Source organism: Borostomias antarcticus (genome assembly GCF_949987555.1).
Source record: "Borostomias antarcticus genome assembly, chromosome: 1".
Taxonomy (NCBI): domain Eukaryota; kingdom Metazoa; phylum Chordata; class Actinopteri; order Stomiiformes; family Stomiidae; genus Borostomias; species Borostomias antarcticus.
The window spans coordinates 47,366,892-47,379,012 of record NC_140234.1 but is presented as its reverse complement, the minus strand read 5'-3'; the positions used below and the strand labels follow the sequence as shown (position 1 = coordinate 47,379,012).

At 47.0% G+C, this 12,121-nt stretch overlaps 1 protein-coding gene across 1 annotated transcript in view; it reads right to left on the bottom strand.

The window, feature by feature from the left end:
* Positions 1–11,103, bottom strand: part of gramd1bb (GRAM domain containing 1Bb) — a gene marked incomplete at its 5' end in the record, with an annotated part of 64,866 nt that extends 53,763 nt beyond the window's left edge. Inside the window, 2 exons of the mRNA XM_084447888.1 lie at positions 3,072–3,143; positions 10,694–11,103. Of these exons, the coding sequence (XP_084304014.1) occupies positions 3,072–3,143; positions 10,694–11,103 (482 nt within the window). The remainder of the gene's footprint in view (positions 1–3,071; positions 3,144–10,693) is intronic.
* Between the last annotated feature and the right edge of the window lie 1,018 nt (positions 11,104–12,121).

Below are 12,121 nucleotides of genomic sequence, written 5' to 3'. Positions count from 1 at the left end.
GCACTGGCTGGAGGTCCAAACTGGGCTTGCTCTGTCCGCCAGCCTGCCTGCCTGTCCACCTACCGGATTGTCTGTCAGACCACTCAGCTCACAACAGATACACATACCAACCAACACACACACACACACACACACACACACACACACACACACACACACACACACACACACACACACACACACACACACACACACACACACACACACACACACACACAGTAACCAAAATTCATCCGGACATATAGCAATGCCTTCAATGAGGAGGATTGTAGCAAGCAACATGCTAATAACAATCACCACAAACCCATCTTCCTCCACAATAAATCACACCATACAACCACGCACATGAAAAACAAACACAACGCCAAGCTGTAGATTATTCTCCACATGATAGGACGATGAGTACTGACAGTATGACAGAAGACATAACCGGGACTGTCCACGAGAACCACCTCGACACTTGCGCTCTGCTGTTGCTGCACTTCTCATTCGCCACTGCTGCGATGCTCACCTTTTCAGTCTCAAACAACAATAGCAATCAGGCCTTGCCTCCACAGATGATCTGGCCCGGCACCAGCCTGGGGAACAAGCCCGGCTCTACGCGGACAGATCTTCGGCCCGCGCCAAACTGCCGCAGAGTAGCTAGCTGGTTAGCCTGCTCAGACAGCCCTCTCCCACCTAGACCACTGTCCGCTCACAAAGCCCCGTTTGTGTCCGCCGTTGTGGCCGCTGTTGTTTGTCCAGTTAAAAAGCAAACAATGGCATTCCATGGCTTTGCAACTGTATTCACGGCCCAGCCTTTCCAAACGCGTAGCGTATTCAGACACCTCGGCCTCGGAACAAAGCCGTGGATCTGTGTCGCGTGTGGGCCGGGCGGTGGGGTGATACAGGGACCCCTATACAGTACACCACGCCATGAGGCCACTGACTCCTCTGTGTGTGTGTGTGTGTGTGTGTGTGTGCGTGTGTGTGTGGCGGTGATAGTGCTTACCTGATCTTGTCTGCTGCACTGTCAGACCTTGAGGGGAGAGAGATGGAGAGATGTCAGTCATGGGCCATATCCCACGGTGTCCTCAGATTATAGGAGTTCGATAATCAATAAGTTGGCATCCAACAACAACTATCTTCAACACTAGCTTGAGTACTATGCAGGTCTGTGGAACACAATACACTGATCAGATCACTATCTCTTATCATGTTGATGGGAGGGTCAGGGGCCACGACAGAGGTGAAAGATTGCACACACACACACACACACACACAAAACTCAATCTGTATCAGCCAATCAGAAAACACAACAACAATCCTAATATGAAAATATCCCTGACAATTGGCCTATGAGCAACAGAAGACACATCCTGTATCTTCTCGGCCATACTAAAAAACCTATAGTAGGTGTCCTGTGTGCAGTGATTGCCTAGCCTGCTCCAACCACAACCTACTATAGAGCTACACTACATCATACACAGCTAGCCTAGCCTATGCGATCCTGCATTGTGAGCAAGCTGCAGGCAGACAGACAGACAAACAGGCAAACAGAGAGAGAGCAAGAGAGAGAGAGAGAGAGAGAGAGAGCTGGCGGACGGAGCAGGATGCAGCTGTGGTTACTGTACCTGCAGAGGAGACATGACATTCCGTGCCCTCTGAAGCTGGGTACAGAACGTTCCCCCTGCAGTCCCCCTACACACACTGTCACACGCACAGCCAGGAGCAGCAGCAGGAGGGGGAGCATGTGCACTAGAAATCCCATATGGTTAAAGGTACGATTCCTACTCGGAGAGAGAGAGTGAGAGAGAGTGTGAGAGAGAGAGAGAGAGAGAGAGAGAGAGAGAGAGAGAGAGAAAGGGAGGGAGAGATCGAGATGGCGGGGGTGGAAGTAGAGAGAGCGAGCGTGCAGGACCAGGAGAGAGAGAGAGAAGGGGGGGGGGGGGGCAGGAGAAGAGAGTGTCCATTCGGATAGACTGAGAGCCCGGGGAGAGGAAGAGGAATAGGAAGAGAGAGACAGAGAGAGAGAGGGACTGAAAGAGAGAGAGAATCTAACTGAACTGCCATCTATCTGAATTCAGTGAACATCAACTCTCCACTTACAAATACGGATAATTTGTCCAAATCTCCTTTTCCCTTCAGTCGCGGCTGCATCTGGTCACAGTAAAACCGTGCCAACAACCGACAATGCAACATTTCAGGCACACGAGATGGGCGCTTACACACAGGTGTCTCAAACAGCCCCTGCTGCTTCCCTCCTTATCTCCAGACGCAGGGAGATATGGGTAATTGAGTTTGTCTGTAGCATCTCAGGGAATGAAGTAGGAGCCCCACTTCTCTTCCCAGGCCAGCAGCAGCAGGCAGGCACCACTCCCACTGCTCTCTCTCTTTCTCTGCCATATGATTTACTCCCCCTGGACTGCCCTGGACCACGCTCCCTGCTCGGACACCACTGCAGTATATCCCCACCTCTGACAGGGGTAATACAGAGCTACAGCCAGCAGCCAGCCACCCACTCACTCTGAGCTATGGGGAGCTGGAGAGATCCGTATGCATGGTATACTGTGGCACTAAATATAACATCCGGGGACAGCATTCCATGCAAATGGAATGCTGTTGTCTGTATTTCTGTGAGATAAATTCTGCCAGATTACAAAACGCTGCATGAGTTACGGTCCCTACAGAGGGAAGATTATGCCAGACACTTTTTTATATACTTGGTTTCAACTGCAATGTCTCCAAGACAACGCTCTTCTCATCAGTCATTATCAACATCATAGGTAGAAACATCATAGAAAGAGCGAGCGTCATCACAGCCCATTTGTAAAGATGTGGACCAAGTGCCCTCTAGTGGTGAAAATGCAGCAGTGCAGGAAACAGCCAGGACAGAGAGTACTCCATCTATACTATTCTTTTATACTAACACATCCATACAATCTTTCTCTTTCCCTGCAAAAAGCTCCCTTTCATTTGTCTAGCCAGGCAAAATAATAAACTGATATCAGAGATGCCAAACACATATAAACAACACAGACACACAGACACACAGACACACACACACACACACACGCTCGACTGGTGTTTACCTCTCTCGGTTGAAGGGATTCAGGAAGCGCATGGAGTCATCGTCATGGCTCCTCTGCTGGCTGCTATGCTGGCTGCTGCGTGGACAGACAGACAGACAGACAGTGAGGGGCACGTCAGTCATCACACACTCATGTTGAACACGTGATGCGTTTGTACTCACTCCTTCAGCTGCATTCATTGAAATCCCCCAATCAAAATTGCAGCGCGCTCAATACAATCTGAGAAGCCCTGTGTATGTGGTTCCCAATTATATCACTGGAGGGCAGTATATGACACACACAAGGGCAGTCATACAGTTATTACATATGATGTATTATTACGACCCATGAGAGAAAGGAGCTCCATTGTGCTTCTCAGTTGTACCGTGGCATTTAATAGTATAACGCCCCTTTGCGCTTGGACTCCGTCTATCACAATACCTGGGAAGCACCACTTTGAGCCCGTACCCCATTATGCCGTGCGTGCTTCTTTCAAAACACAAGGATTGAGAGTTAAAATGGACTGAGGCCCCACTAAATCATTCAGGGTTCATACAACATCGATGCAATATGTGATTTGAACGTGAACGTGCCAATACTGGATTGACAGCCTTGGTACTACAGACCTCAGAGTGTGTACTCACAGTGAGAAGCCTGCTGCTGCCCATCACCGCCGCTCCTGACGTTCGGTCCGCAACAACGGTTTACAAGATGGGCTTTCTGAGGAGCAATCTATTCAAAATGCTGGACCACTGGAGAAGCATCACCTCTGCAGCCCTTCATCCTACTGCTTCTGAGAACAGTGCATCCGCAAAGTACTTCACTTTTTCCACATTAAATGTGGAATCCATTTTGGTATAAGGCTAAACAAAACATTTTTTGTTATGTTACAGCCTTATTCCAAAATGGATTCAATTAATTTTTTTCTCTGCAATCTACACACAGTACCCCATAATGACGAAGTGAAAACAGTTTTTAAGCAATTTTTGCTAATGTATATATATGTATGTATATATATCAGTGGCGGCTGGTGACTCAAAAAACTGAGGAGGACAGGAGGAAGAGAGGCGAACCGCCCATGGGCGCCGGGGGGCACTTCAGTCAGTTATTATTTGAAATATCAGCTTTAAAATGTGGATTTACAGTCAATTTTAGCATATGAAAAACTGAATAACACTTTCTTTAACTACATGCAGCATTTATTTATCATATTCATGATAAAATATTACAAAACAACAATAAAACATTGTAAGCAATAGTTGTTGTAATGGATTGTACTCTTCTCTAAAGAGAGAAAATAATTGATATTGGTGAGGTGCTGGAGAGGTTAGGTGATATATGAAAAATGTTTTTGATTAGGGGACACAGGTGTGCTGGCTCTCAAACAGTTTGTTGGCAAATAGATTTGACAACTGGACAATGGAATACGTTGCACAGCAAATGCAGTATCCAACAGTTCGCTCATGGCTAGCTAGCAATGGTACAACTATTAGCTCATTTGGGTTGCTGTCCAAGCTGCCACTCTTATGTTGCTATAGCCTACAATTATCAGAACAATATGAACATTCAGTTGAAAGTTTTCCATCCACCCATCCATCACTGGATGAGGAATAAGCACCGCAAAGTGATCAATTCTCACGCAAGCAGGAGCCAGGCTGTGGATTTCTCCCATTCGGTGTTGCGACCCAGTCTCTAGAAATGTTTTGGACGAGTTGCAGACAGTTTGCGCCTCCAGTCAATCTGCGCGCCTGCCTATGCCGTAGCCTGACGTGCACCTCATAGCTAACGTTACCGGCTATAGCCAGCCAGTGGAACTGTCGTGTTCAGACGGCTCTAGCTCAAAAAGTATTTATGTCAGCTTAGATATTTAGATGGCTAGAATCAAGACAAAAGGACGAACAGTTTGATGTATAATATGTCCCATAATACTTTCGGATGTATTATATTATGGAGCTACGAACACACAAAAAGTTTTCAATGGCACAGAGAAGAGAAACACAGACATCAACGCCGACCCAATCGGCCTGCACTGTGATAAATCTGGAATGTGATTGGACTAACAAAATGTCAATATCTGAATCCTGTTCAGACAGGGCCGGAGTACTGTCCTCCCTTGCGGTAATTTTTCAGCGTTTTGGCCAATCACAAATTAGCAAGAAAAAAGGCATTACATTGATTTAAGAGAAAAGAACCCGCCCTAAGGGAGGCTAGCCTCCCTTCCATAGATATCTAAGGGTCCTCCAGCTGCATGTTGTATATGTCACTGTTGGAGCTTTAGAATTTCAATAATGGGTTTTTATCCATAGGGAAAACCTGATTTATAAACAAAACTGAGATAATATTAATTATGAATAAATAAATTCATATATTTAGATTTTAATCCCTCTCTTCTCTCCAAAAACTGAGGAGGACTGTCCTCCCCTGCCTCAATGGACGAGCCTCCACTGATATATATATATATGTATGAAAAAAATGAACTATCACATGCACATAGGTATTCACACTCTTTACTTGTTGAGACACCTTTGGCAGCAATTACAGCCTCAAGTCTTCTTGGGTATGAAGCTACAAGCTTGGTATTTGGAGTACTGTATTTCTCCCATGTTTTTCTGCAGATCCTCTCAAGCTCTGTTAAGTTAGTTGAGGAGTGTCGCTTAACAGCTATTTTCAGGTCTTTCCAGAGATGTTCAATCAGGTTCACGTCTGAGTTCTGCCACTCAAGAACATTCACAGACTTGTCCTGGAGCCACACCTTCGTTGTCTTGGCTGTGGTCCTTAGGACCGTTGTCCTTTTGGGAGGTAAACCAGTCTGTGCTCCTGAGTGCTCTGCCGCAGGTTTCCATCAAGGATCTCTCTGTACTTTGCTCTGTTCATCTTTCCCTCAATCCTGACTAGTCTCCCAGTTCCTCCGCTGAGAAACATCCCTACAGCATGACGCCGCCACCACCATGCTTCACTGTAGGGTTGGTATTAGCCAGGTGATGAGTGGTGCCTCGTTTCCTCCAGACGTGAAGCTTGGCATTCAGGCCACAGAGTTCAATCTTGGTTTCATCTGACCAGAGAATCTGGTTTCTCATGGTCTGAGAGTCCTTTAATCCAAGCGGGCTGTTATGGGCCTTTTACTGAGCAGAGCCTTCTTTCTGGCCACTCTACCTTAAAGGCCTGATTGGTGGAGTGCTGCAGAGATGGTTGTCCTTCTGGAAGGTTCTCCCATCTCCACAGAGGAGCGCTGGAGCTGTCAGAGTGACCATCGTCACCTGCCTGCCTAAGGCTCTTCTCTGCTGATTGCTCAGCTTGGCCAGGTGGCCAGCTCTAGGAAGGGTCCTTGTGGTTCCCAACTTCTTCCATTTAAGAATGATGGAGGCTACTGTGTTCTTCGGGACCATCAATTGTGCAGATTTGTTTTTTGTACCCTTTGAAGGTCTACGGAATAAGGTATTGAATAAGCAACACTGTCTAAGGAATGCTGCACAACTGCTTTCTTTCATCTTCAACGTCTAACCGAGAGGTGAGGTCTTTCAAATTTTTTATGTATGGACCAGACAAGGCCACTCAGGCCTGGTGAAAGATCCCGCTTCCCTTCAATAGTCTGGGTCTGGAGAGTACTGTTGCCAGACACATGCATGCGCGTGCACACACACACACACACACACACACACACACACACACACACACACACACACACACACACACACTGTACACACACACACACACTGTACACAATGCCGGGACGCCTCTTGCCTGCTCGCATAGTCTGATAAAAACTCCAGACAATACGACATGCACAAACTCAAGATAAGAAAGCACCTGGAGGGCTGTCACCTTTGTTCCTGAACTCATGTCCTCTATGCTGTATACTTGGCATTGTACTGTACTAGTACCAAGATCAAACAGCTAGAGCAAGATTCTTCCAAGGATCATCCTCCTTCTGTCCCTTGAGTCAGGAGTGGAAATACCGAGCCTCAACTTTCCTTTCAGAGAAATTATACTAATTAGAGCTTATCGATATGTTTACAGTAACTACATGATCCTTGTTCTCACTAAGTTGTATGGGAAAATAACACACAATTACATTGAAACATTCACATGGCAATTATAATGTATTTCAGCAGCTTTATGGCAAATAGTACTGTAGGCTAATTACAGACATTCTTATGATCATAGGTACGTTTGAATCACATTATTATATTCTATAGCCTCCAACCACCATCAAAATAATTTGGATTTGTATTCTGATCCCAAACTGCTTGAGGTTAGGGTAGGAATTAGCGTCAAGCATACTCACAGAATGCTTGACGGATGTGCCAGGTTAAGTCCAGCTACACTGGGTTCAGAATGCCTGGAGGGGTCCATAGACAGCACAGGCAAGTTGAACTATTATTGCTATGACATGTTTATACATTAACTGACTGCATACATTCAGCTTAAACTATAGCCTGGCCCTAGCAAAGGAGCTGGGGCTGGCTGGACAAATAACTTATTTTCTCTGTTCATTCTGGGTGTCGTATAGTTGCCTTACAGCTAACTGTCTGGGGCCTACTGAGAACCTTGAAAAGGAACGATATACAATAAAATGAAATGACAACTTGTAACTGATTTATAACACACACTTGGGCACTTTTTATCTCCATTTTACAATAGACACCAAGTGGGAATGCATGGCCGTGGCTTACAGTAGTAGCATTAAAAATTATTGGATCCCAAGACCGACTGCTTTGTGTTGATAATTATATAATCATGATCCCGGAACAGGGGCATGACTATTTCAATTTGCTTTCTAGTGCACCCAGTGACATTGAGACATCTGTTGATAAAGGTCTCAATGACTTGATATGGAAACTGCAAACAAAGATGTACTGTAGGCCAAGATTTACTGGAAAGCTTTTAGTTTAACCATGGCCATAGTCATTTCAGACTGAAGCTAATTTTCAGATTTGTATTGGTGTTCAGTTTGTTGGAAGCCAGTTTGGAGCACCTGTTGCTTTTGAGCATTTCTACCATCAAATATTGACCTTAATACTGCACAGCCCCTGCCAATTAGGGTTGCAACGGAAACTTTCCAGAAATATGCCATGGTAAATTAAGATTAGGAATTAAGGAAATTTTGACCTTTTATTTTTAGCCTATGACAAGCGTTTTTTCAACAACTATTTATTTTATTTCATACATACATATTTACATTTTATCCCGTTTTCAGTCCAGTTTACCCGGAATTTTGCAAACCTACTGCCAATACAGGATGTTTTCCTCCGCAGCTGATCATGTATTCTCCCACACTTTCTCTATAAACAGAGAACACAAAGCTATAAAGTAAGACTCAAATCGAAATGTCATGTAGATCAATGACTCAGCACTAAACTGTGGTTATGTTGTAACGGTTTCTTTATGAAACAGCTTTGAAGAGTGCAGAGTGAGGCACACTCCCAGTACCACCCTGAGGGAGGCATCACTGGAAGGATAAGTAAGGTAAATCCTGTACTTGTTATGCATGTTGTGTCCTCACTATCTAATGTTGTGAAAATTGCTTGCTCCGCTTCATCCATAATACATGTAGATGGAAGGAATGATTGAGCTACATCTTGTTTCATTGATTTAATAATTTATTTATTCATGTATACAGTGTAAAATTACAGGGACAATGCACATGAACATTTCTCTGAATGTGACAGTTTTAGCCAGCTTGGCTAATTTTCAACTGTAGCCCCTGGGCAGGTGTAATGACGGCTACAAAGGCCTTTTCCATTTCCCAAAAGGTTGTACTCTGGCCACTAAAGCCTATGCCATAAAGTGGCAGAAATATGCTTGTGGGAGCAGCTCATGTAAGCCCCTGGAGGGAGATGTGCTGGGTGGAGGCGGATAATAGGCCAGTATTTCACCCTTATGGAGGCTGACAGTGTTATGCATGCGTGACTCTTGAGAGACGACATCTTCGGTTCGGAGCGAACTAACATGAAAGTGAAGTAATCATCCTATTCCTGTCCTCCACCTGCTCCCCTCCCTCCCTGCAGCTAGAGCTGGAACCCGACAGCGACTTGGCCTGAACCAGGAGGGCCAGACGTTTGTCCTCCCACTGCATTCTGACCAGGAAGAGCTCAAAGCCAGAGTCATAGCCTGCTGTAGTATAGGCCAGGAGGATTTCCTGGAAAAGAACCACGACCAGGAATTACTCCTGGCCATTAGGTAAAAGGTAATGATCCGTATACCAGGCGATAGTTAGAATGCACTGAACTGTGCAGGTCTCTGTCTAATTGTGTAAGGTGATGCTGACTCAGGCAACGCTGTCTGAGGTGATGCTGACTAGATGTGTTGTTCCAGTGGAAAATCAGTGCAAATTAGGATTGAAACTACTGTATGCCTCATCTAAACTTTAACATATATAATGTAGGTATATAAATATATATGTATACAACTTCCTCCCGTAATTCCAAACACGAGTGTTTACCTGGCTGAATTACTGAAAGGATGTGAAACATCGATACGTTATCTGCAAGTTTCACAAGCCTTTCAGTAGCTAATTCAGCCAGGAAAACACTCAAGTAAACACTCGCTGAGATAACACGTGTTACAAGTCTTAGGAGGAATTTTAGATAGAAGCGAAGTTTTGTGCACATACAGTATGGCAGTGATGTAACCGTCTTTTCACCGAAGCAAGCTGAGTAAAAGCCAGGCCAGGTCCAGCCTGTCTTATGGCTGATGGGCATACATACAGCTGTTCTTTTGATAGTGCTAACCACTTTGTTATGCATTTTTTTATTCTAACTTCCCACATATGCCTAATTGATTTATCTCCCCCCAAACATAAGTAAATGTTTATCTCCCCCATAAACGTAAAGTACATACTAGTATTTTAAACTTGTGATTAATCATGATAAATCACAGCCTGTTATTGTGATTAACTTGTTTGTTTGTTCTTTGTTTTTTTAAATCGATTGACAGCAATAATATATATATATTAAGAGAGAGAGAGAGAGAGAGAGAGAGAGAGTGGGGTGTCCAAACTTTTGACTGGTAGTATTTATACAGTATAATATAATGAGTAACAGACATTAGCCTACTTGAGACATAAAAACATAATTATGCCCTTACAGGACAAAAGAGTCTGGTGAACAGGTGAGGTCCAGCTGTACCAAGTCATTCCCTGTTCTCTACATGGCTGGTGCACTTACTCTCTTCCGATGCCTCAGTACATAAAGAAGACCCAGCCTGAATTCAGAATCACAGATCAACTTTTCTGTTTGTTTGATTCCAGCCGTACAAAAAGACCTTGCTGCATCACAACATAAATCCCTCCGCTTCAAACGGCCACTAAAAGCTTTGAGTCGCTTGTTAGTCACTCATTTATGCTTCAAAAGGGCAACATGGCCTCTGGCCCAGAGTCATAAACCAGATGAGACCGCCTCGTTAAAAGCATTATTACTCCTTCAAGCTCATGTTTACTCAACCATCCAAAAGAAAATCTTTCAATTAAATTTGACTTGCTCTCTTAGCACAACACACTACTGCACACTGGCGCAGGGCTGAGAGCAGCGCGGGAGGTGTTAGTGAAGGCAGGAGGGAGGGCAGGAGGGGAGGATCGGTGGTCAGTTAGAGGTTATGTGAGGACACGGGGGGAGGGGGGGGTGCAGTTTAGCCGCCACACCCACCTGCTCTCGTTGCCGTGCTCCTTCTTCTCGCGCACCCGCAGCCACTTGCGCAGCAGGAAGCGTTGGCGGCGCGGCGAGGCGCTGGGCGTGGAGCAGTTGGACCAGGAGGACGCTGCGTCCTCGTCGCTGGACGGCGTGATCTCGATGGAGGGCAGCTGCAGGTACTCCTTGGAGGCCGAGCGGGAGCGCCCGTTACCCGGCCTCCCCCTCTCCCGCTCGCCGTCCCGCTCGCCAGGCACGTTCCGAGGGCGGCGCATCTTGAAGCGCTTGCGGCGCAGCGTCGGTGTGGACCAGCTGGACCGGGTGGAGACGTCCGAGGCGCCGTTGGCGGCGGCGGCGCCGTCCGAGTAGACGGGTTCATCGCACGGCACGCTCACCTGGAGCGCGGGGGGGCGGAGGCTTTCACTCATGGTTCTTGGGGGGATTCCCCCTCACACACGCTCACCCAGAGACGCAGACCTACACACACACACACAGACACACGCTACAAAGACGTGCTACAAAGGCTGTGAATATTGATAGAGAGAAGCCGGCTGGCTGTTGAATATCTAAGTTAGCAGGCTTACTGGTAGTAGCTGTTCTCGGAAGCCGCGAGCGGTTGAAAGTCAGGTGGCCTGTGCACAGAGCGCCTTAGAAATCCTTGATGGAGCTCAAATCAATCCTCTCTCGTTTCATCCTTTAGTCCCTCTGTTTGTGTCCTTTCACACAACTGTCTCGCAGTGAGCGGCGATGAGGTAAGCCCTTTAGATATCCTGGCCCTGGTCCGTCGGGCCCCCGGATCGGTACCCGGCCTTGGTCCCACCCCCCTCCTCCTCTTCAGCTGTGGTGTGATACACGTCTGCCACTGGTCGCCTGCCACTGCGCCAGGCCCGGTCAGCCTCCCAGACTGGAGTGGAGAGGGCTAGATTAGATAACAAAGGGGTCTTTCTGTTCTGCGAGCAGCGGATGAAACATGTATAAGGGCTGTCAGGCCAGTGTAACAGTACTCCCTCGGCTCTGACCACGGGACCGGTGGACTTGAGTTACACACTCACACATTCACAGCAGCGCCGCTCAGCTTCACGCTACCCTGGTCCTGGTGCGCTGAAAACCAGCCGAAGAAGGCGCCGAGTGTCGGCTCTTGAGTCTCGAGGTGGACTGACGAGATGGCGGCTGGACGGGCTCCTGGGTTTGTGGGTCGGCACATCCGTGTAGAGGTAGAGATCCCTGGGGGAACTTCTGAGGAAGCGTGGTAGGCCGGTCCGCTGGGGCTCCTCTATGCCGGCCCGAGGATACTGCCTAGACAGGTTAGAGGGAGGTGACAGGGATGGTAGGTACAGGCAAGGCAGAGCAGCCACACATGCGTCTAGGCAAGCGGAAGCAACATGCGCGCGCGCACACACGCGCGCGCGCGCGCACACACGCGCGCGCGCGCGCACACACACACAC